Here is a 21,255-nt window from a genome sequence, read left to right as displayed (position 1 = left end):
TAATTTATTTTAATTTTTTCATTTTTCATTTTTCTCCACAAATATTCTTATTTATATACTATAAATACATCCTTATTGCTTAATAACTCATAATATTGTTATATACCTAATATTTGAAATCTGTGTACTAAGTGTATTTTCAATTTAAAAAATTATATGAGTTATCTTTCCTTTGTATTTTTTCTGCTATGAGTTGCTCGATTTGTTCCCTTGGACAGACCTGTTCGAAGCCCTCGACTGGCCTCTTTAAGACCTCAATGAGGAGCATTTTTTGGCTGTTGTCGACGTCGATTTGAAAGACTTTGTCCAACACGTCGGAGATACTTTTAAGTTCAGACTCCGCTGTTGGTTCCTTGTTTCTGTTCCTTAGGTACTCCAAACGCCACTTGAGTGCCTCTGCTAAACCCCCGACAAGCCCGTAGTACGACTCGTGGAAGCATTTCTGAAGTCTTCGACCCTCTAATGACAAGTCAACTACCCAACGCTTCCTACTACTTTCATACCTTATACAACCTATCTTCTTGTTCTTTCTTCTCACTAGCTCTCCATTAGATTATACATACGAATATTTAAATATCCTTACTACTAACTATGTAACTATAGTATCAATAAATAAATAAAACTCGAGATACAATTACCTTTTGGTTTAATGTGTAATTTATTGTATGTATTAATATCTTCCCAAGGCCAGAGGAAATCGTTGTTGTATTGTATTAAGAGTTGTTCCCATCTTGGGGCGTAGACTAGTTCGTCGTCGACTTCGTACGGGTAGGGCTCAAAGGTAGATGCCGTCATCTTTATCTTCGACAACATCTCCTCCAAAAAGTTGTACAATGTCGGATTTTCCTCTTTTAAACCTAACCAAATTACTATCGCCTCTGACGCACTCCAATACCCTCCATCTATATTAATCAATTATTAACGATATCTACCGACAACCTTACTTACCACTAATAGTATACTAAATTTAAATAAAATAATAGTAAATAAATGTTAAGAGTGGCTCAGGCCGGGAATAAATAGATAAATAGGACCACAAAACTGGGTAGCACAAATCCCCTGGACTCAATTCCGTACCTTTAGGCAATAAATTGAGTTCCATAAGGCAAGTAACAATTGACGGATGAATGTTGTTTTTGTGTAATAACATCTTCGCCTCGACGAGTTCATAGGAGAGGTCCTGTGATCCGTACTTGGGAAGCATGTAAGGCACCGGGTAAGAATCAGGGTTAAACGACATCCAAAAACAGTAGGGCCTAACAGTAATTATTTGGCAAAATTTACTCTCTTCACCGCAGATCACCGGAATCAATCTTATCTTCAGTAATTTCTACAAACATAATTTAACCTTTTGATCAAGCCTCAAATAACAATTCAATACATAACAGTTGAGGCTAAATCAGAGTATATTTGAGCCTAAAATAGACTAATGGATTACTTGTTTCGAGTAGAGATTATTGCAAGTGATGTGTGCTTTACGTTCCGATTTACCTGCATTTTCTATAAAAACTGACATTATTGAGACTTCATTTGACCCAAAAGCGTAGCTGTAACTTTTCATATACCCAGCCAACTTTTCATCATCCCTATATCAATCATTATCTAGAATCAACTACTTAATATATAAATAGTTATAGTTGATCAAACTACTATATTATCAGTGGTTATTTCATTTTTATTTACTAAATAAATGTTTGTGTTACCATGAATCTGGAACTCCGACGAGAGTTAGTCCTAGAATGAGCTGAACATCATAAGGTTCGTTAAAAAAACTCATTTCACTATTTCAGAATAATCAAAGAATTAAATAAAATATTAAACAAAACATTAAAATATTATATATAATCCCATTAAAATATTAAATAAAAAATTAGCTTCGTTAAAAAAAGGTAAAAAAATTTGTTTGTTGAATTTTCTAGCAGCTTCTCAAAAATTCAGAAATTATTAAAAATTTTAAAATTTAATTCATTGTCTTAAAATACTTAAATTTAATTTAAAATATAAAACAATCAAATATTAAAATTAATAAAAGAATTCAAAATTGTTTAAAATAATAAAATTTAGTTAAAATGTGTATGTTTGTGTATAATGTGCTGATGTGTTGTGAGGTTGTGAAGTTGGATTCCATAAATGTTTTTTGGGATTCTTAATATCATTGTCATTGTTTACATTTCACTCCCTAGTCTAGATTGTGTTCCCCTTAGCTTTAGATCGAAAAGGAGAATTTTCTTCAATTTTACACATTTCTTTATCTTTTCGAATTCCAACAGTTTTAACCCTAAATTCAATCAATTTGTCAATTTTAGCCCTCAATTCCATCAGTTAAAGAATTTTAATAAGTTTGGTAAATTATTGAGGAGTAATGATGTGGATTCGGAAGTACCATATGATTTTGGAGTTTACGAGAATATTTGGCAAAAGTATTGGGAATCCAATGATTTGTATAAACCAATTCAACCCAAATTAAGTAACAATGTACCATATAATCCAGATGATACAGCATCTTATGATGCCTGTTTACCAACTACTCCATATAATGTAAATGATGCAAATGTTGATAAAATTGATCAGCGTGATTTGTATAAAAGTGTAGATACCTCCAGTACTGATGTTCATACTGCTATGGACAAGGATAAGAAGTACTATATACTTAGTATGATCCCGTATGTATCAGGCAAAGGGTTACATGTTGGCCATTTGCTAGGTTATACAGTGGTGGACGTGATAGCGCGTTATAAAAGGTTAAAGGGGTTCAACGTGCTTAACCCTATGGGCTATGATAGCTTTGGGATACCAACACAGCTATACTCTAAAAAGCATAATTTGACGCCAGAAGAAGCCGTTGAACAGAATGTCAATAACTTCCGTCAACAACTAAAGGCCATGGGATACTCATTCGACTATTCTAGAGAACTGGTCACCTCAGACGTTTCATACTATAAGTGGACTCAGTGGATTTTCCAGCAAATGTACCTTAAAAACCTAGCATACGTCGATACGGACTATGTAAACTACTGCTCAGAGCTGGGCAGTGAGCTCTCTAACGAGGAGGTGGTTGACGGAAAATCAGTTCGAGGCGGTTTTGACGTGTACAAAAAGTTAAAATCAATGTGGAAACTGAGAATTACGGAATATGCTCAGAGGCTATACGATGACCTCAAGAATGTTGACTTCCCAGATCGATTAATACACCTTCAAAGAACTTGGATTAACCCCCAAAAAGGTTTTATTATACCCTTCAAATTATTTATAAAAACTGATACCGATAACACCAGTACTAACTCATTTGACAAAGATAACATAGTGGATAACAATATCGCAATGGTAAATAGTGTAAATAAAACAACAGAAGATTTGGACAATAAATTTGCTGGATCAAAACACGAATGCATAGCGTTTGTAGACGATATAAAAAAGTTAGATGAGATAACCACTCTAGAAATGTCAGCACTGCAGGAGGATATATTTAGTTATTGCAGCGCAGACAGAGTTGAACTAGTTAAAGAACTGCTAGAAGAGACTTTGAGGAAGTCAAATTTACAGCTTTTAGATGAGAGAAATAGGAGGAAAGTATTTAGTGGGTTGTTTTTTATGAACCCACACAACTTAAAACCAGTACCACTTTTCATCACCAACTCTTCCATCAACACTAATCAACCAATTAATTCAATCCCAATCTATTCTTTAGATACAGATAAGAAATCCAATGAGGATATACCCACAGACGCAAATGTTAACTCAATTACAGATGCAAATAAGGATTACAAGGAGTACATAAATTATAATATGAAAGATTGGGTATTTAGTAGGAATCGAGGCTGGGGAGAACCAATACCAGTGGATACCTCTAAAAAAGAGTTGAAACCCCTTCCTGTTAAATTATCTCCGTCAGTAGTTGAGACAATGCCTCAGTGGGCTGGTAGTAGTTGGCATTTTTTAAGATTTACAGACCCAAACAACCAACACCAATTGTTCAATAAATCATTAGCTTCCTACTGGTTACCAGTAGATTTATACGTTGGCGGGATTGAGCATGCAGTTTCTCACCTTCTTTATAGCCGATTCTGGAACAAATTCCTCTTCGACATTGGGGTTTCACCAGTTTCCGAGCCTTTTCGGAAGGTCCTAATCCACGGCATAATTAAAAGTGTTAGATATTTCATACCTCACAATACCATTAACAACTTGTCGTCTGATATAAAAGATCATATTATAAACTATAATACTCCATTACAAGACCCACAAAATAACTCGGCTCCTCAAAATTTTGAAGTTCCTCAAGACTTGGTGATGAAGTATAAAAGTAAGTACGTATTGAAGTCAGATAAGTCAATACAAGTCAAAACGCGCTCTTGTAAGATGTCGAAATCTCGAGGAAACGTGGCTAGTCCTGAAGAAATCATAAAGCGTTTTGGTGCTGACTCCCTGAGACTTCACTTGTTATTCCAAGGCCCTGTGGACAAGGACAGAATCTGGTCAATTCAATCAATCCAAGGCCCCTACAAATTACTCAAATCAATCAACGCATTTGTTACAAACTTTTTCAAACAAAATTCTATTGAATCCACCTCAAACAATACAATTGACCCTACTGTAATCCCTAAGTTGAATGAATTTATAAACACAATGACTTATAATATGGAGAATTTTAAGTTGAACAAGGTCTCTGAGTTTTTCAAGTTTTTTACCCTAATGAAGCTTTGGGATGAGGAAAAGAAACTAAGTCCCAGGGTTGTCGAGACGTTTCTAATTATACTAAGCCCATTTGCGCCTCATTTATCTGAGCACCTGTGGTACACTAAACACAGACTCAGCAGTGGAGAACCAGACAACGAACTCTACAACGAAGTGAGCAAAAAATTCAAGAGCATAACTTTGGAAAAATGGCCAAAAATTGTTAATATGTAGTTTTATTTATATGCTAATTAACAGAAAGAACTAAACACTTATATTTACAACATTATGTAAAATTTTTGCAAAAATCATTAAAATAACAATTGAGGGGTTAATGGCGCTCAAGTTTCATTTTTATTTTTTGCCTCTAAAATAACTTCTAATTCCTGTATCATTAGTTAACACTATTGCTAGTGAATTAACTTTATACCTCGTTAAGAAAGCGAATGGTTGATTTTTCGTCGTATTTGGAGTGCGACAGTATTTCCAGCTGTTTCCTAATGCCCTGTTCAATGAGCTCATACAGCTTCTGCTCACTGAACTTGCAGTAATTGTTGTAACAGGGTTTACCCTCTAAAGGTCTCAAATCATGTGCCACTCCGTTATAATCTCTAAACACTCCTACAGAATTTTATACTAAATTGTATACCATACTAGGGTACAAAAGTTTGGTAAAATTAGAAAAATTAGTTTCTAGTGCATGAATATCTCAAATATTGTAGGTATATATAAGTAGTAAAGAGTACCTGGAAAGGCAGTAACTTGATAAACTTTAGAGTAACCATTAGAGTCGACATTTTCCACATTTTCAAACTCCTCCACTGTATAAAGGCGGAACTTCCTCTTTTCCAACTCGGTATTGTAGTCAAAATCTGGAGGAGGCCAATCAGGAAATACATACCACCATCTAAATATTTTCTACTCAGTTAACTATAATAGCTATATAATTTGTGTAAATATGTGTTTCAGAGGGAGTAGATAAAGGGGTTGTCAAGAATCTCAAGGAAACAAAGCAGTACCTGCAAAGTAGTCTTGCAATTAACCAATCTTTGGTTTTTCTATTGGTACTATAATGACCAACTTCAATGGCTTGCTCCTCCTCATCCTTCGGAGTAGTTTGAGTATTAAAATAACTCTGAGATTGAGTTAAATCCAACTGAGAACTAGGAGTTACGGTCCCATCTAATCATAATATAATAAATTAATCATCATATTATAAATTAATTAATATTTATTAAATAAATGGATAAATTTGGGTAAGGAAATTAAAGTAAAGTTAGAAATGTGTAAGTTGGTACCAATTTGTGAATCTAAAAACTGTGAACCCATTTTTTTAAAGATCTAGCCAGATCAATTAACAAAAAAATATTTATACATTATTTATTATATTTTTTATTAAATTAATTGTTGGATATAAACTGTTTTTAATATTTGTGGGTATTTACGCTCATAATATTAGATTATTTTATTAACATTTCTATTTTAATATATTTTTGTATTTTAACTAATTTTATTTTTTAAATTGATTTCATGATTAAAATTAATATTTAGTAAAAAATTTGAAACTGTGTATAAAAATGATGGTAAATATAACTTTTAGATCAATGGATGAAACCACTTTCACTTGCTCCATGGACACTTCAACCTCGGTAAGGCGTATCAAGGCTTTTATTGAGCTTTACAATGGGTCTCCAGCAAACTCCCTAAGGTTGATCTACAGGGGTCAGCTCCTCAAGGATGATTACACCCTTGATTCCTACAATATTACCACCGATAATACCATACACGTTGTTTGTAACAACCCCCCAAATGCAAATAATAATAATACAGAAAATAATGCTAATAACATGGAAAGTAATACAAATGGCATAGAAAATAATACCAATAACATGGAAAACAATACTCAAAATAATAGTGACAATGGGGAAAATTACAGTCAAAATGACAGCAACAATGCTACAAATAATAATAATGATCAGAACAATAGTAACAATTATACAAATACTAGTAACAACGGGCCAAATTATAGTTATTACGGTACTACTAATACGAGCAGGATGGTTTACGGTATACCAATGGGTATATATATGAGTCCAATATACACCACTGTTACTGTACCTGACAATGATACTGCTAACCCTGATACTACCAATTCTAGCACTGCTGGTGCCGGTGGAAATGCTGGATTTAATAATTTGGGAACATTAGTTTCACGGGTTATTACAACTGCCGTTAACTCGTTTATTTCCAACTTAGGCCCTGTAAATACTGGAAGCCACACATATACTAATACACCTAACCCCAATAATAGTTTCAATCAAACTAATAATACACCAAATGCCAATACTAATAATACGGCAAATACTTTTAATTTCACTAATATACCATCAAACGGCAACAATATGCCCAGTACCGAACCAAACACTTATAGTGATCCTAATACTGTAAACAATTATGATGATAGAATAGAAAGTGTAATGATTCAAGAATTGGATAAAATCAATTTTTTAATGAATCAAATTATTAACTCTTTGATAGTGTATTCTTCACCAAGAAGTAACACAAGATACAATAACTTACAATGTAATAATATAAATCAAATGCTAAATGAATTACTAGAAGCCTTAGAATTAAGATTATCACTACCAAATACCCAAACCAATTTACAAAATAATATGATTCATGGTAATAATAGTTTGGTAACTGATGGAAATTTCATATCTAGATTTCAAAATATTTTGGTAAATTTAATTTCTGAGATTAGACTGACGCTTACGAATAACAGTGTGGAGGTACGAGAAAGATATAAAGGATTAATAGAAGTTCTGTTATTAATAATAAACTTACTCGTTCAAGTAACTTTACAGTTTTACTTACAGTATTTGAACACATCCCCAAATTCTTCATCAGATCAGTTTCTCTCAATTTTTCAAAATCACATCAATAACAATACACATACTACTGATACCGCTAATGATACAACAAATGGTGTAAATAATGGTATGGATGACACAGCTGAGGTCGATGTTGACGAAAATGATAATATTATGGTGAAATACACCAATAATCCGGAATTCAAGAGCAAAATGGACCGAATAAAGAAAATTAAGTTTTCAAACTCTTACCATATGTAATCTTTTAACACTATACTACACCTTATACCTAGTACCATATGTATTGTATAATTTATTGTATTATATATATTATTCTATAATAAATGCTGAAAATATTTGGAACCAGCAAATTAAAAAAAACTACGATTTATAACGTAATTTCCATTTAATTATTTATGCCAATTTTTTATTAGATTGGAATACTTTTAACCGTGACAAATGGATTCCTTTTTTATTATACTTACACTACTGTCAAAAAAAATCGGCCTCCATTCCTACACATTGATCCTCCAACCGGTTCCTCTACCTTCTTTACCTAAAATTTATCTAATTATGAAATAACTCATCCAAGCATTAATTATTTAATAAAATTAAGTGTTCTGATAAGTTTTTAGAAAAACATAGAATATCAATTTTTGATAATTTAGCATCAACATATGATTCCTCATTCGATAGCGCTTTCGAAGTATCTTCTATTCCATTTTACCCTTAATTATACTTAATTCCAGTTATTTTAGCTACAACAGACCGATAATACTAATTTTAGAAATATGGCATATTGAAGGCGAAGAAGATACTGTTAAAAAAAGCCAGGGGTCACGTACTGGATGTTTGTTCTGGTACTTTAAATAATTTGCCCTTCTATCGCAACATTGATTCACTTACTTGTATCGATAAATCTCCAAACATGTGTCTGGAAATGGTTAAAAAAATAGGTACCTGAATCGGAGCAGGTGATTCCTGCTATCCTCTCAGAGGGACTAGTTTTACACATTTACATTAATTATATATACATTTAGTTTATTATAGCTATACCATTGTTTTGTGGCTATAATACTTATTTACTATAATATTAGGGGATATACATAGTATATTATAGAGAAAGAAAGGCCAGAATATCCAGTGGTGATATTATGCGACGACGTGAAGAAGATCCCATTTGAGGACTCCAGCTTCAACACGGTTGTGAGCACCCACTCGCTGTGCTCAGTGGAAGACCCAGAAGCTCTAATCAGTGAAATTGACCGGGTCATGAAACCATCAGCCAAGTTCCTGTCAATTGAACGAGGGAAGATTTATTACTACCCAATCAGAAAGTTGATGTATACATTTACTTTACTCTTAATGATAGTTATATATATACCAGTAGTTGTCTAATTTAAATTGATTTGTAATGATTTATTAGGGAGTTGTTGGAAATATATCCAAATGATAATGTTCCCTGGAAATATGGTTACTATGAAAATCGTGATCCAATGTCCTCTATCTACCCAGTTATATACCCTTAAATATTATTAAAGTGTGTAATAATTCACGCTTGTACACATATTTAATTCACTAATTAGGAATATATAAAACATGTATAGTGAAATTGTGAGTAAGAAACTGGAAATCAGTAAATATGGAATATTCGGATATGGAATAAATTATTCAATTTTAGCTAGGAAACGAGATAAAAGCCCTTCAAACTTCTCAGAAAACCCTCAAATCTTATCAAACGCCAAAGTTTTCCATACTTACACTCCTCAACATTAACTACTATAGTATTTATGAGTTAGTGGCTGTGTTAGTTGGAGTATTTGTTACGCTGATAAGACTCCATGAGGAATGAGAACGTGGCAAAACCGATACAACCGCCGACAGTGGCAAAAGGACCATCTAAAGATCATGAGAAAGATTCGACTAACTTTTAAGGCCAAGAAATGCACCAGTAGTACATCCAGCATATATTACATTGTTAATATCATTATTTCCATTACTCTGTATCATTAATGTTACATATAGGCAAAATGAGATAATTAGGGATAAATAGATTGTATACTTTGTTAATAAGGCATTCGAAGAGTGAGTAGAGAAATCCGAGTTTAGCAAAGCTTTTAATTGTGCTTTTGACGTATGGCACAAAGTTTTTGTACTGTTTTAAGAATTCCTTCTTCACGGAAACCTCAGTGTCCACACTCGAATTCGACATGTTTATACTATACAAAAATGTTCCCACCAAACTCCCTATTACAATATTCAGAAATAAAGAAATGACAAAATAGAATTAAAAAGGATTTATCTATACTTAACAGAGTTATATATGGATAATTAATGAGTATAGTAGAGGAACTGGATGTTCCTCGGGTAAAGGAGGAAAGGTACCTAAAACTCCACTTCCAATGCCTATCATGGAGGCACGTAATAAACAGCTTTCCTGAACATTCCGCTGTATCTTTGCAATTTCCTGCAACTGCAACTCATTCTCACTGAGATTCTGGCCCAAAATTTGATAATTTACATACCGGTCAGACAAGAATACATTTAAATAATCATTTACCATTTCAAATAAATTAATTAATTAAAAAACAATATATAATATACATTATATATATATAAATTAAACAAAAATATAAAAGTAATTGAATAATTATAAGGTAAAATGGACTGTTGCTGAATATTGGAACAAAGCGTAAATAAATGATAAAAATTACACATTAATGATTAATTTGATTATTCACCATTACTTGAACTATTTTTATCAATTTAGAGGAAAATTCATCAAATCAAGAAGGCTAAGAATACTCTGTGTACTCAAGGTAGTACACAGAAACCTCGCCACATAGTAGTCGACAAATCATTATTTTTCATATATTTTAATAGAAATTTTAATTTGTAAAGCTAACAATTTAATGTACAAATTTCACGATTTTAAATACAGTTTTGTTGTGAGAATTTGGTTATTTTAATCCCAAAATTGATGGGTTTTGAATAAAGGAAAGAATTTTAATATGTTATTTTATATTATGTTTTATCGCATCATACTATTCACCCTCTCAATAGTATGTGACTGTACAGTATACAACAACTACAATATAAGTGAGAAGAATAGCAATATAATCGTAGAAAAATCTAATAGTTCCAATAAGTTACATTATTCACTAAATAGCTCCAACTTTTCCCAAATTAGTCCCATCGAGGTAGACAATGTTGAGAATATAGTAAAATTCACAAGGCTAGTTTCAGAGGCTGAAACAATACACCTGAAACTCAGTAACATTTTGTCCGACTACTACTTTCGGATCTTTTTGGTCAATTTAGACTCAAATTGCAAGTCAAAGCCAAGAATTAACTCGTGTCCCTCACAAACACCATATCTTTCACTCGATAATAACAAAAATCGTAATAATTTTCCAACTTTTGGCGTTCTTAATACTCCCACCCACAACAACGTTAATAAGACTGAAGTTGCCAAATGCCATGTGGATAGATGTAATTCCCGTGAGGTACCACTAAGTATAATGGGTAACAGGAAGGAGAATTACGTGTTGAGGTTTAGTGATGGATTGGGACGTGGAACTGACGGTTTCGGGTTCAACAGAGAGTTTTTGAACAGGAGTAACTTGGTTCAGGACAACTGCGTGTTTGTGGATTTGTTAAGGAATCCGCCATCTTATACAGGATATAGTGGCCAAGATGACTGGTACGCTTAGTTTCTGGCAACTCCTGCCACAACCTTACTAGTTTTACTTAGATACACTATTTATATAGTCTGAATTATATCAACATAGCCTATTTCATCTTAAATTAGTTTTATGTACTTAATATTGTAGTAATAATATATGATTAGGAGATTGATGCACGAAGAAATTGACAAATGTGATAACATGAGCTGCAAGGAGAGTTTGCATTTTTATAAGTTGATTTCTGGAATGCGAGGCACGATTTCAGCCTTTTCAGCCCTCAACTATGAGTGCACAAACCCATACGAGGCCTATGAGGACCAGACTGAGCTTCCGTCATACCAGAGTAACTATCACTACTACTACAATAAGCTGTCAAAACACAGAGACAGGCTGGAGAATATTTATTACACTTACAACTATATTTTATCCGCAGTCGTCAGGTTAAAGGGATACCTGGACAATTTTAATAGTAACTTACAATTGGTCAATAATGACTTATATTTACATTTGAAAGATTTTTTAAATTTTATTAACAAAAGTAATATCAGTACTGATTCGAATGGAGCAAATCATAACAACTTACAAACTGAGTACGTTATTATAGCTTAATTAATTATAAGGTTATGTAAACTTATTGCGGTTATATTTAGATGGCATTTAATAATATGATCATAGGTGTGGTAAAGAGATGGTTGAAAAGTTCGACCGGCTAATAGAATTGGTGAATTGCGTCGAATGTGAGAAATGCAAATTACACGGCAAATTAAAGTTATCTGCTATTCAAACTTCTATAAAGGTATTGTTTACTTAATTTTAGTTAAATTTTCTTTTCCCTCCTGCGGATTTAATTTTATATTTAAGTATATAATACCCATAACCTAATGCCTATACACTTATCCTGAATAATTATATCATTGATTAATATTGTGATATAGATATTAATGACTGATGTCGATAAGCTGGGAGAGCTGGATTTGAATAGGAACGACTTGGTTGCACTGTTTCACGGACTGGACTACTTTGCACAGTCAATACTGATCATTGAACGCTTCGAGCAACACAAGAAAAGAAGGATCATGCTCTACCCACTTAGGTTCCTACTCGGATGCCTACTATTCATCGTTGTAATATATAAACAGGAAATACTTTCACTACCTATTTTTAAACTGTAATATACTATACATTTTTCAATACACAGTGTATGTAATACATAAACTTTTGTCAAATGGTAGTTAATTTTTAATAATAAATTATATAAAACCAGTGAATTAGGAATATAATGCGATGGATTGGCCTTTATTGTTGGCGATAATGGCTTTAATTTGATCATCAGAATTAGTGTTAACCCTTGTCATTGTGGGATTAGTTATGTTCAGGCCCATGCTCATTATTCTCGTCCTTTTATTCAAACCATACATTTCCAACTTACTGCCCACAACACTAGCATCTGAATTGTACGTAATTGAGATGAAATCAGCCAAGTCAGAATACGAAGAAAGTGGTAAGACGTTGGTCTGAATTTGTTTCATGAAGGAATCACATGAGCCGAGGGAGTTTAGCATGCGAATGTCCCAGAAGAGGATGGGATCAAGGCACTTTGAAACCGCCTGGATAAAATGGTTACTGATCCCACATGAAAGTATAACTCGTTCAGTCGTGGGCTCATATGACCAAATGGGTGTGTTTGGTGTTCTAACATCATATAAGCTCAAACTTCCGCTAATCACACCAGCTAACATCAAGTCATTTCTAAAACAGAGCGACACTATTGGGCTAGATTCATCAAATATCATAATTTCCCTAAGATCTATAATCAGAAATTAGTGCTGAGTTCTGAGTACCTGTGTTGGTGATTTGAAATAGACGTACAGTTTCATCTAGTGAGCCGGTAACAACATTATCACCTTCATTATCAATACACATTATACCATCTTCATGCAATTTCTATAAATAATTTACTATTTTTTAACTGTATGAATACACTGTAATTAACTACTCTATGTAACATTATACAAGTAAAAACCAAATAACAATAGTGTAAAAATAAATATAAAGTTACGAAAGTGGTAAAATGTCTTCCCTGATCTAAATTAGTACAATTTTTAGGTATAAACATGTGATTCTGGAACAATTCTTCTTCCTGTCTATCTTCATCAGCGTTCAGTAGTAAGTTGTAGTCGATAATATGCAAATGGCCAGAACTATCACAAGTGAATAATAAATTACTAATTTCAGTGCCACACATTAAACTTTCTCTACACACACTTAAACTCAATCTACTCATATTCTTATCACTACTACCATTATTTGTAGTCTCCTCACTTTCGTTGGTTGAAAATTGATTAAATTGTATGGATCCTGATGTGAGAAGGTAATAGAAGTTATGAGGTAGAAATCCCAAATTGTTAAGTTTGTCAGATATTTCCAAATTAACTGATTTCAGCTTATTATTCTCGTGGAGTTCTGTGAGTTGGTTCAAATGGCCTCCAGCGTGGGTTGGAAGGATTGTTCGGTTCAGTCTCAACGACTCTGCAGACTCAGCTGACCTGGTGAATATAGACTTTGAGAAGAGCTCCGAGTGCTTCTCCACGTAAATAAACCAGGGCGAGCTGTAGTAGACATCATCCACATCAAACTTATTAAACACCAATCTAAAGCACTTTTCACCCCCATTGAGACTATTATTTATATAGATATTTATATCTATAATAAACTAAATATATATATAACTAGTGTAAATAGTAAAAATAAGCCCCAGTAGGGAAAAGCAGGTTTTTAAGGCACGAAAAACGTACTTTCTAGGGTGTGGCGTATCAAAGAGTAAGATTGGGGATTGGCCAAATTCTCTAACTTGCACAGAAATTGCATGGGAATCCATAGTCTTAAGCAGGTTTTGAATTGCGGATGTCGTCCTCAACTTCCCAGCGTGAACACTTCCCAAATAAGTTAATGGATGATATGTATTGTTATTCACTATACTATTCTACATAATTTATTCCATCCCATTTAGAAGTATTATTTATATAATTAATAAATATAACTGGAGTAATTGGTAAGTCCAGGAACCCCCGGAGATAGAAAGCACTTAACTGAGTACCTGTCCACTTTGTTTATATCCAAATATTAAATCGATCCAATTAGTTAAATTCTTGGAAACGTAATCCGATTCCAAAGCTGAACGCATAATTTTCAGAAACTGAGTCGGACTGTTGTGGGCCCACTTAGGCAACTCGACGTCACCCAAACGGCCATCCTGGGTGGTTATATTCAGAGAATTCTTCAGGAACAACTCGTCACTTTCGTAAAATTCAGGGATTAACTCAAAAAATGATGAATGTCCATTCATTACATCTAAACATCACATTATTTTCCCAGTTATATCTATAATAAACTAAATGGATATACGACTAGGGTAAATAGTAAGAATAAGCCCCAGTAGGGGATGTCAGGATTTTCAGGCACGAAAACGTACTTTCATAGGTATGTTGTATATTATTAAATGTTCTTGATGATGAATCAAATCGACCGCCGTAAAGCCTTAGTTGGCATTCTGGCAATAGACGAATTAAAAAAAAGACTATCAAAGCGGGCGTGGAATAATGAGAACCGTATATATAATATCCCATATCCCACAAATCCTCATCTCCACTCTTCACACTCTTACTGCCATTCATGTTCTTACCACTAGTATCACGATTCTTCAAATTCCCTTCTGAACCTTTGTCCATATTATTGACACTATTTGATAGGAAAAGGTTGTACATTCTTTTTTTAATTAAATGCAATCGTTCTATATTTAGTGAGCCGATGGGTTTTGACAAATCTCTGTATACATTTTGATTATTGAGGTCAAGGGTGGGAGAGGAATAGTCTGTTAGAACCCAGGGGAATACTGGGTAATGCGATATGTCGTAGCGACTCCGGCCTGCGATACAGTTCAGAAAGTCCAAATACTGAAAGTTTGGCAACAGTCCCATCCTCCACAATTCTGTCATTTCATTACGAAATCCACGAGAATCAATTGCAAAAAATGCCCTAAAACATTTTACATCAAGTTATTTCAAAATGAGTTCGTTGTCCCAGTTTGAATAGAATATTGTTAACTAATATTACAACATTTAGCTATATTTCATAATAACTAGATAGATTTATGATAAAAATACTTTGGAACTATATCTTTCAGGGCGTTGACTAGTTTATCCCGATCACTGCCTTGTTTGAACTCTAAGTAAATACACCGGTACTGTTTCCTCTTAATCTTATCAGTTATTTCTTCTGGAAGTGAGACTACTTCCAGTGCTGTTAAGCACTCGCCAGTACTTGTGAGACCGCTATCTCTCTTAAAAATATGCAGAACGCTATCCAAATTAATCCTTTTAAACAACTTCCTGCTGAAGTTCGGTGAGGGTTGGAAGTACAATGCCCGGTCAGTTAGGGCACAAAACCCTCCATGCCTTACCATTCTCTTCAAACGCCAACAGTAAACCGACTCCTTTCCAACTCCAAGAATCAATTTTTCTCTATTCGGTATTATACCCATTGATACTCCGACCACTCCGGTACCATAGGGTATAGTGTTTGGTACTGGAATTGAGTTCTGTATAGAGTTTAAGAGAGAGTTAAAGATTATAAATTGTTGTTTTTGTATATCAGCCGTGGAGTAAATAAAAAGGAATGTATAACAGGAAATGTTCTCAAGTTCTAATCTACCCAACCCTGCGTCCCTTATATTACCTAAACAACTCTATATACTAATTTTAAAAGATGTTTTCTCAATTCTACCAATATATGATAATTCTACCTATATAAAAACAAATAATATAAGTATAAATATGAAATTTTTTACCTAAATTAGTAATATTGTTGGTTGAATTATTAATGGTATATGTGGTATAGGGTGTTATAAATCTTGATTTTCCGTTGTATATTGAGGTTGGAATTGATGTTACTTGCTTACTACACACCAGTATTCCATTCTCATCCACATTTACTCCATTATTCATACTATTTACATTATTACTGTTACATGAATTGTTATGATGTTGAATATGTGTGATATGTTGGAATTGTAATTTGAGAAGGGGCATATCCAATGAATCAGGTTCGAATATTAACGATTTTGTCCCTATTCTTATTCTTCCCTTATTATACACATTTTCCACATTATTTCTATTACTACTACTCGTATTACTACTAATTACGTTATTATTATGAGTAGAATTTGTATTAAAAGTGGATTGGTTGGGGAAAGAAGTGAATAAAGTACAAGCAGCATCGGTTACGTATTCTTCGCCTTCTTCTAATAACACCAAATCAAAACTACGTACCGTAGATAACATTTCATTCACTCAATTACAACATTATATACTACATGGAATCATTTTAAATAGTGAAATGAATAAAATATAATTAAAATTGAAGAAAATATTGTACAAATTAAAAATGTGTAGAAAATTTGTATTGTGCGGAAATTATTAATGAAATGTTATCGTGGTCAAAATGTATTAAATGTTAAAATTGTACAAAACAGTAAAATATGTAAATAATAATTATTTTGTTATAAATAATGTTTTCTGTCCTGGAAATACAATTAAAAGACAAATTTCACACTTTAATTCAATAAATTATACATCACCTAACCTTCCTACAACTCTTTCTAATATACCTTTCTTAGTTAAACCTTGTTTTGTATTTAGTGATAATAGCTCTATAAAATATGGCCTCAATCACCCTTATTTGAGATTCTTCTCAAACCTTAATGATTCAAGTATTTACTCAAACCAAAATAATACCAATACAACCAATGAAGAAAATATAAATAATGAAGAAGATGCTGAAATAGCCCAGAATGATGTAAATGACCGATTTGTCAACTCCAATTTTAGCCCGGATGATCTCAATGAAAAGGTGTATAATGTTAAAAACAAGACTGGAAATGAATTAATTGAGGAATTGGAAGAGGACTTGAAAATTTCAGGAGAAAGTTTGGGTTTTGAGGAATTATTTGAAATTCCAGACTACCACCAATATCTGATGACTAGAATCATGGACTTGAATGGTAATAAAAGGAGTATTTTACAGCGTTTTTTACCCGTAGAATATGTCCAGCAGATGTTTTTGACTGTTCATGACTGCTTAAACTTGAGTTGGAGCGCTACAATTTTTCTCATAACCTTGTTCTTTAAGCTGTTGCTCTTGCCAGTTTGGTCAGCAGCTGAACGCAGTCGCAGACTAAATGCAGTGATTGTGCCTGAGGTCGTCAAGCTTCAAGAGAAGGCAAAACTTGCCTTCAGCACTAAAAACCACGAATTGGCGAGGGAAACCCAGCTTAAGATATTCGAGTTAACTAAGAGAAATTCGTTTGTTAAAGGCATCTTGGTACAGATTGGAGCCACTATGGTCCAAGGATTAATGTTTGGAACTGTTTATGGAGGATTAAGATTATTTGCAATTGACCCAAACTCAAGACCCGACTTCACCTATGAACCCTGTCTATGGCTTGACAGTCTTTCCCTTCCAGACCCTTATTATATCCTACCAACAATCTTTGGCATCCTTATGACATTTGTTTTTGAACATAATATTTCTCTTTCTATATCAAGCAATTTACAATCGAATCCTGGTACTCCTTACACTACTTATTTATATGTTAATTACTATACTTAAATATTAATAACTAATTTACAATTGATTAGGCAGTGAATTGGAAAAGTTGAAGAATAGACAGAAGAATATGAAGATAATATCTAGGATAGGTATAATACTGATAACGTTGTATGGGTGTTCAATGCCCAGCAGTGCCTTTTTCTACTTAATTCCAAGCTTCCTCTTCCAGACAATTGTGAGATATTTGTGTAATAAATTCAACATCGCAAGACTTTTAAATATACCAACGACACCAATTAAACGCAGTAATACATAATCCACTATACATGATATATGGTATGTATATAATATATAGTATGTATATTATATACAGTATGAGTCTGAAAAGTAGTAATTTTGGTCCAAGAGGTAAAATTGTTTTCTAACACAGAATTAACATGAAGATATAAAGTAGTGTTAAAAAATTAGAGATTAGTGGGATTAATGAGCATATTGAGGTTATTAGGAACATATACTACGTTTTTGGAGTTGGAGAGCGTTTCTGCGATTTCCTTAGCTGCCTCCAACTTCCGAACCTCGAGCATTCCAGAGCCATGAGTTTGGACAGCTTTTGAGATGAGATTTGCAGCCTCAGCCTCGCCCTCTGCCCTAATTATTGCAGCGATTTTCTCCTGCTCAGACTTGGCAACTATGAACTTAACACGCTCCGATTCCTGCTGAGCCACTTGTTTCTCCTCAATTGCCTTTGAAAAATCCTTACCATAACTCAAATGGGTAATTGCAACATCGTCAAGTTTAATATCAAACTGCATTGCACGAGCTGTAATGGCTTCCCTGATATCCTTAGAAACTTTATCTCTCTGTGTCAAAAGCGATTCTGCGTTATATTTAGCAACTACTGCCTTTAAAACTTCATTTCCAATTGAGGGTAAAACGCGTTCATCAAAGTCAGGGCCGAGTTTCTGGTGAATTCGAGGCAGATGCTCAGCCAAGGGCCTGTACAGCAGCCTCAGGCTAATGCTAACCATTTGCAAATCTTGGGTTCCAGTTGTTGTGTTAATTACTTTAGGTTTCGCCCTAATATCGTATAAATATGGTACTTGGAACCATGGAAGGTAGAAATGTGAGCCTTCTCCAAACGTTTTCTTACTGACTCCACCAGCGAAGCGGTTGAACATCACCGCACGCTCTCCTCCATCAACGTCAAATAAACACAAGTATGGAACAACTACTGAGGCGGCGCCTAAACCTGCCAATTTACTCACACGGCCCATAAACTGGGACATTATTCAACGTATAAATGATATATTATTTTTATAGAAAAATTTTAATAGCTGAGTAAATTATTAAACGTTATATAAACTTATTTATATGTTAAAATATATAAAAATTTAATTGGTAAAATTATTATTCCAATGTTGTGATTCCAACATAGTGTGAATCTATACTTGAACTAAATTTTTATAAAAACTTACAACTAAAATACAAAATTTATAAACATAAATTCTAAAAAATTGTGTAAATGTAGAGAGGAAAAATTAAAAAATTAAAACTCCGATCCAGCCTGGATTTCATTTCCTTGTCCCTCCTCCTCTGCTTCATCTACAATCATTTATACTCAACAGTTACGCATAACTATCTAGTTCATATTTAGCATAATTATTACTGTGAATAGAACAAAGGTGTACCTATAGTAGCAGTGACATCATCATCCATTTGCACGGTTGGCAATTCTTTCGGTAACAGTGAGACAAAGAAATTTGGTATAAGCTGTGCTGCAGCGCAGACTACGATCATTGGCACCAGTCCCTTGAAATTGTGACTCTGGATCCCAAATAAGTGTGTAAGCCCAGAGGAGATATAAGTGCTGATGTCCATTCCAAGAAACTGGACAGTCCAGAGGAATGAATACATACTACTCTCAATTCCCCGTGGACACAGTCTAGTGGCCATGACGTAGATGGGGAACGAGTTCATCTCTCCGATGAACTGAATCAGCGAAGTGTCAGTGATTGCAAACGCCTTGTCTGGTATCCCCAAAACAACATTCCACCTCTTTACCAACACAATGCTCAGTGAACAGAATGCTGCCACCAAGTATGTAGTCCATACAAATAGTCTTCGAATGCTAATGTTCCTGAAGAAGAGCAAGTAACAATAGATGCCAAAGAGGCTTGCAATTGCTTGAAAAGCTGAAAAGCGACCAAAAATCTCAGGCTGGAAGTGTAAACGCTCAGTCATAAAGTAAAACATCGCTGTGCCAGCGCTCGGAACAATCTATACGATATTATATAGTAAAATTTATATTAGAAAATATATATAATTGAGAAAATAATAATAAAGTTAAATAATTAATACTAAAAATGACTAAAAAAGTACCATTGATATGAAAAGGAAGATGGATGGGTTTTTGATCTCAGGTTTAGATGCGAATGAAACTAATCTATTATACTGTTCCTTTATTGTCAAATAATAGCCAAACGGCTTCTCTTGTATGAAAAATGACGTAAAAAACACACAAAATGGCAAACTCGACGATATCATAAATATTTCCTAATCACCATAATATGATAGGTACGTTTCTTACTCTTTTTTTAATAATCATCATTAAAACTGACGAAAGATAAGACATGGCTGCGAATGTTAACTTTCGAAATGTGTAAAATGTCGAAATCGTCTTCGTAACCTGATCAGTACTTTGTTTATATGCACACTCTATCACCAATGCCTCTCCAATCACGCTACACAACTAAACAATTTTACCGATATGTATATAACTTCATATACTATAATAAACTATGTTAATATAATAATAAAAATGATATAAAAAGAATAAAAAGATACGGCAGATCCGAGTGAGCAGAGTGCAAACAGTAAAGTGGTTAGAACAATGGAATAACTTTCATTTAAAAGGCCAAGTACAAACATTGAGGAAAAGCAGATGAAGGATCCGATAGCCAAATAGCTTTTCCTCCGACTCCCGAAAATTGGTACAGAATCACTCATAAACGCCAACAAAAGCTTCGAATTCAGGGGCAGCCTTATCAAACCCAAAATGAACGTCAACAGAGCTATTTATAAATCAGTTTAATATTTACAGTATTTCAATTTTGCGTAAATGGGTTTATTTAAGGGTTAGCAAACAAATTACCTGGAGAGATTTTGAAATCGTCTTTATAGAGATAAAGCGTGGGAAGATAGGTTAAAACTTCGACGCCGTGGAGCATTGCTACGATGCACGAAATGAGCTCATTTCTTGAAGAGAAGTGCCCCGAGGAGTAGAGCAGAGACTCGTCGAACGTGAGCAGACCTTGAAATGCGTTGTGCTGCTCATCCTTCATCAGCTTCGGATTCGCCAGTAACACACTGTCAGTCTCGTTCAGTATATTATTCAGCACTAAAACAATTCAGTTAAA

The 21,255-nt window shown here is 33.8% G+C and overlaps 12 protein-coding genes across 12 annotated transcripts, besides 29 other annotated features; 5 read left to right on the top strand and 7 right to left on the bottom strand.

Moving 5' to 3' along the window:
- Positions 1 to 139: 139 nt before the first annotated feature.
- On the bottom strand, positions 140 to 1,777 carry TA04435 (uncharacterized protein; the record flags this gene model as incomplete). The annotated part of the gene is made up of 5 exons (XM_950009.1): positions 140 to 513; positions 639 to 902; positions 1,078 to 1,330; positions 1,439 to 1,586; positions 1,704 to 1,777. 5 exons carry the CDS (start codon positions 1,775 to 1,777, stop codon positions 140 to 142), a joined length of 1,113 nt encoding a protein of 370 aa, XP_955102.1.
- Positions 1,778 to 2,130: 353 nt separating this feature from the next.
- Positions 2,131 to 2,193: a sequence feature (Signal peptide predicted for TA04430 by SignalP 2.0 HMM (Signal peptide probability 0.781, signal anchor probability 0.013) with cleavage site probability 0.664 between residues 21 and 22).
- Positions 2,131 to 4,908, top strand: TA04430 (leucyl-tRNA synthetase, putative; the record flags this gene model as incomplete). The annotated part of the gene is made up of 1 exon (XM_950008.1): positions 2,131 to 4,908. The coding sequence occupies one exon, from the start codon at positions 2,131 to 2,133 to the stop codon at positions 4,906 to 4,908; it is 2,778 nt and encodes a 925-aa protein (XP_955101.1).
- A 190-nt stretch (positions 4,909 to 5,098) lies between these two features.
- On the bottom strand, positions 5,099 to 6,003 carry TA04415 (uncharacterized protein; the record flags this gene model as incomplete). The annotated part of the gene is made up of 4 exons (XM_950007.1): positions 5,099 to 5,295; positions 5,421 to 5,581; positions 5,694 to 5,856; positions 5,973 to 6,003. 4 exons carry the CDS (start codon positions 6,001 to 6,003, stop codon positions 5,099 to 5,101), a joined length of 552 nt encoding a protein of 183 aa, XP_955100.1.
- Positions 6,004 to 6,251: 248 nt separating this feature from the next.
- On the top strand, positions 6,252 to 7,808 carry TA04410 (uncharacterized protein; the record flags this gene model as incomplete). The annotated part of the gene is made up of 1 exon (XM_950006.1): positions 6,252 to 7,808. One exon carries the CDS (start codon positions 6,252 to 6,254, stop codon positions 7,806 to 7,808), a length of 1,557 nt encoding a protein of 518 aa, XP_955099.1.
- Positions 7,809 to 7,891: 83 nt separating this feature from the next.
- TA04405 (uncharacterized protein) lies at positions 7,892 to 9,323 on the top strand (the record flags this gene model as incomplete). Its single annotated transcript, XM_950005.1, has 7 exons — positions 7,892 to 7,942; positions 7,982 to 8,084; positions 8,183 to 8,253; positions 8,335 to 8,407; positions 8,668 to 8,890; positions 8,974 to 9,061; positions 9,171 to 9,323. The coding sequence occupies 7 exons, from the start codon at positions 7,892 to 7,894 to the stop codon at positions 9,321 to 9,323; spliced, it is 762 nt and encodes a 253-aa protein (XP_955098.1).
- Positions 7,928 to 7,942: a sequence feature (1 probable transmembrane helix predicted for TA04405 by TMHMM2.0 at aa 13-35).
- Positions 7,982 to 8,035: a sequence feature (1 probable transmembrane helix predicted for TA04405 by TMHMM2.0 at aa 13-35).
- A 47-nt stretch (positions 9,324 to 9,370) lies between the features above and the next one.
- On the bottom strand, positions 9,371 to 10,110 carry TA04400 (mitochondrial import inner membrane translocase subunit, putative; the record flags this gene model as incomplete). The annotated part of the gene is made up of 3 exons (XM_950004.1): positions 9,371 to 9,446; positions 9,548 to 9,794; positions 9,933 to 10,110. The coding sequence occupies 3 exons, from the start codon at positions 10,108 to 10,110 to the stop codon at positions 9,371 to 9,373; spliced, it is 501 nt and encodes a 166-aa protein (XP_955097.1).
- A 448-nt stretch (positions 10,111 to 10,558) lies between these two features.
- On the top strand, positions 10,559 to 12,405 carry TA04395 (oxidoreductin, putative; the record flags this gene model as incomplete). The annotated part of the gene is made up of 4 exons (XM_950003.1): positions 10,559 to 11,250; positions 11,398 to 11,823; positions 11,909 to 12,029; positions 12,169 to 12,405. The coding sequence occupies 4 exons, from the start codon at positions 10,559 to 10,561 to the stop codon at positions 12,403 to 12,405; spliced, it is 1,476 nt and encodes a 491-aa protein (XP_955096.1).
- Positions 10,571 to 10,639: a sequence feature (2 probable transmembrane helices predicted for TA04395 by TMHMM2.0 at aa 5-27 and 462-479).
- Positions 12,313 to 12,366: a sequence feature (2 probable transmembrane helices predicted for TA04395 by TMHMM2.0 at aa 5-27 and 462-479).
- A 96-nt stretch (positions 12,406 to 12,501) lies between the features above and the next one.
- On the bottom strand, positions 12,502 to 13,906 carry TA04390 (uncharacterized protein; the record flags this gene model as incomplete). The annotated part of the gene is made up of 4 exons (XM_950002.1): positions 12,502 to 13,040; positions 13,075 to 13,177; positions 13,215 to 13,717; positions 13,759 to 13,906. The coding sequence occupies 4 exons, from the start codon at positions 13,904 to 13,906 to the stop codon at positions 12,502 to 12,504; spliced, it is 1,293 nt and encodes a 430-aa protein (XP_955095.1).
- Positions 13,236 to 13,304: a sequence feature (2 probable transmembrane helices predicted for TA04390 by TMHMM2.0 at aa 5-27 and 188-210).
- Positions 13,826 to 13,894: a sequence feature (2 probable transmembrane helices predicted for TA04390 by TMHMM2.0 at aa 5-27 and 188-210).
- Positions 13,841 to 13,906: a sequence feature (Signal peptide predicted for TA04390 by SignalP 2.0 HMM (Signal peptide probability 0.960, signal anchor probability 0.002) with cleavage site probability 0.438 between residues 22 and 23).
- A 40-nt stretch (positions 13,907 to 13,946) lies between these two features.
- TA04385 (neutral sphingomyelinase, putative) lies at positions 13,947 to 16,572 on the bottom strand (the record flags this gene model as incomplete). The annotated part of the gene is made up of 5 exons (XM_950001.1): positions 13,947 to 14,216; positions 14,331 to 14,584; positions 14,706 to 15,268; positions 15,397 to 15,967; positions 16,080 to 16,572. 5 exons carry the CDS (start codon positions 16,570 to 16,572, stop codon positions 13,947 to 13,949), a joined length of 2,151 nt encoding a protein of 716 aa, XP_955094.1.
- Positions 13,956 to 14,024: a sequence feature (1 probable transmembrane helix predicted for TA04385 by TMHMM2.0 at aa 692-714).
- Positions 16,573 to 16,741: 169 nt separating the features above from the next.
- TA04380 (uncharacterized protein) lies at positions 16,742 to 18,155 on the top strand (the record flags this gene model as incomplete). The annotated part of the gene is made up of 2 exons (XM_950000.1): positions 16,742 to 17,855; positions 17,929 to 18,155. The coding sequence occupies 2 exons, from the start codon at positions 16,742 to 16,744 to the stop codon at positions 18,153 to 18,155; spliced, it is 1,341 nt and encodes a 446-aa protein (XP_955093.1).
- Positions 17,375 to 17,443: a sequence feature (4 probable transmembrane helices predicted for TA04380 by TMHMM2.0 at aa 212-234, 288-310, 339-361 and 391-413).
- Positions 17,603 to 17,671: a sequence feature (4 probable transmembrane helices predicted for TA04380 by TMHMM2.0 at aa 212-234, 288-310, 339-361 and 391-413).
- Positions 17,756 to 17,824: a sequence feature (4 probable transmembrane helices predicted for TA04380 by TMHMM2.0 at aa 212-234, 288-310, 339-361 and 391-413).
- Positions 17,985 to 18,053: a sequence feature (4 probable transmembrane helices predicted for TA04380 by TMHMM2.0 at aa 212-234, 288-310, 339-361 and 391-413).
- A 148-nt stretch (positions 18,156 to 18,303) lies between the features above and the next one.
- On the bottom strand, positions 18,304 to 19,125 carry TA04375 (prohibitin, putative; the record flags this gene model as incomplete). The annotated part of the gene is made up of 1 exon (XM_949999.1): positions 18,304 to 19,125. One exon carries the CDS (start codon positions 19,123 to 19,125, stop codon positions 18,304 to 18,306), a length of 822 nt encoding a protein of 273 aa, XP_955092.1.
- Positions 19,045 to 19,125: a sequence feature (Signal peptide predicted for TA04375 by SignalP 2.0 HMM (Signal peptide probability 0.706, signal anchor probability 0.161) with cleavage site probability 0.272 between residues 27 and 28).
- Positions 19,126 to 19,281: 156 nt separating this feature from the next.
- On the bottom strand, positions 19,282 to 21,180 carry TA04370 (uncharacterized protein; the record flags this gene model as incomplete). Its single annotated transcript, XM_949998.1, has 7 exons — positions 19,282 to 19,345; positions 19,393 to 19,441; positions 19,528 to 20,116; positions 20,219 to 20,392; positions 20,427 to 20,588; positions 20,684 to 20,910; positions 20,991 to 21,180. 7 exons carry the CDS (start codon positions 21,178 to 21,180, stop codon positions 19,282 to 19,284), a joined length of 1,455 nt encoding a protein of 484 aa, XP_955091.1.
- Positions 19,580 to 19,648: a sequence feature (12 probable transmembrane helices predicted for TA04370 by TMHMM2.0 at aa 32-54, 64-86, 99-118, 128-150, 171-190, 195-213, 245-264, 274-296, 305-324, 339-361, 374-393 and 408-430).
- Positions 19,691 to 19,750: a sequence feature (12 probable transmembrane helices predicted for TA04370 by TMHMM2.0 at aa 32-54, 64-86, 99-118, 128-150, 171-190, 195-213, 245-264, 274-296, 305-324, 339-361, 374-393 and 408-430).
- Positions 19,787 to 19,855: a sequence feature (12 probable transmembrane helices predicted for TA04370 by TMHMM2.0 at aa 32-54, 64-86, 99-118, 128-150, 171-190, 195-213, 245-264, 274-296, 305-324, 339-361, 374-393 and 408-430).
- Positions 19,898 to 19,957: a sequence feature (12 probable transmembrane helices predicted for TA04370 by TMHMM2.0 at aa 32-54, 64-86, 99-118, 128-150, 171-190, 195-213, 245-264, 274-296, 305-324, 339-361, 374-393 and 408-430).
- Positions 19,982 to 20,050: a sequence feature (12 probable transmembrane helices predicted for TA04370 by TMHMM2.0 at aa 32-54, 64-86, 99-118, 128-150, 171-190, 195-213, 245-264, 274-296, 305-324, 339-361, 374-393 and 408-430).
- Positions 20,078 to 20,116: a sequence feature (12 probable transmembrane helices predicted for TA04370 by TMHMM2.0 at aa 32-54, 64-86, 99-118, 128-150, 171-190, 195-213, 245-264, 274-296, 305-324, 339-361, 374-393 and 408-430).
- Positions 20,219 to 20,239: a sequence feature (12 probable transmembrane helices predicted for TA04370 by TMHMM2.0 at aa 32-54, 64-86, 99-118, 128-150, 171-190, 195-213, 245-264, 274-296, 305-324, 339-361, 374-393 and 408-430).
- Positions 20,333 to 20,389: a sequence feature (12 probable transmembrane helices predicted for TA04370 by TMHMM2.0 at aa 32-54, 64-86, 99-118, 128-150, 171-190, 195-213, 245-264, 274-296, 305-324, 339-361, 374-393 and 408-430).
- Positions 20,436 to 20,495: a sequence feature (12 probable transmembrane helices predicted for TA04370 by TMHMM2.0 at aa 32-54, 64-86, 99-118, 128-150, 171-190, 195-213, 245-264, 274-296, 305-324, 339-361, 374-393 and 408-430).
- Positions 20,556 to 20,588: a sequence feature (12 probable transmembrane helices predicted for TA04370 by TMHMM2.0 at aa 32-54, 64-86, 99-118, 128-150, 171-190, 195-213, 245-264, 274-296, 305-324, 339-361, 374-393 and 408-430).
- Positions 20,684 to 20,719: a sequence feature (12 probable transmembrane helices predicted for TA04370 by TMHMM2.0 at aa 32-54, 64-86, 99-118, 128-150, 171-190, 195-213, 245-264, 274-296, 305-324, 339-361, 374-393 and 408-430).
- Positions 20,747 to 20,806: a sequence feature (12 probable transmembrane helices predicted for TA04370 by TMHMM2.0 at aa 32-54, 64-86, 99-118, 128-150, 171-190, 195-213, 245-264, 274-296, 305-324, 339-361, 374-393 and 408-430).
- Positions 20,843 to 20,910: a sequence feature (12 probable transmembrane helices predicted for TA04370 by TMHMM2.0 at aa 32-54, 64-86, 99-118, 128-150, 171-190, 195-213, 245-264, 274-296, 305-324, 339-361, 374-393 and 408-430).
- Position 20,991, bottom strand, in TA04370: a sequence feature (12 probable transmembrane helices predicted for TA04370 by TMHMM2.0 at aa 32-54, 64-86, 99-118, 128-150, 171-190, 195-213, 245-264, 274-296, 305-324, 339-361, 374-393 and 408-430).
- Positions 21,019 to 21,087: a sequence feature (12 probable transmembrane helices predicted for TA04370 by TMHMM2.0 at aa 32-54, 64-86, 99-118, 128-150, 171-190, 195-213, 245-264, 274-296, 305-324, 339-361, 374-393 and 408-430).
- Positions 21,181 to 21,255: the final 75 nt, after the last annotated feature.

This window comes from Theileria annulata, chromosome 3 (assembly GCF_000003225.4).
Source record: "Theileria annulata chromosome 3, complete sequence, *** SEQUENCING IN PROGRESS ***".
Classification (NCBI taxonomy): domain Eukaryota; phylum Apicomplexa; class Aconoidasida; order Piroplasmida; family Theileriidae; genus Theileria; species Theileria annulata.
Note: the sequence above shows the minus strand (reverse complement) of the source record. Positions and strands in the feature narration are given on the sequence as shown.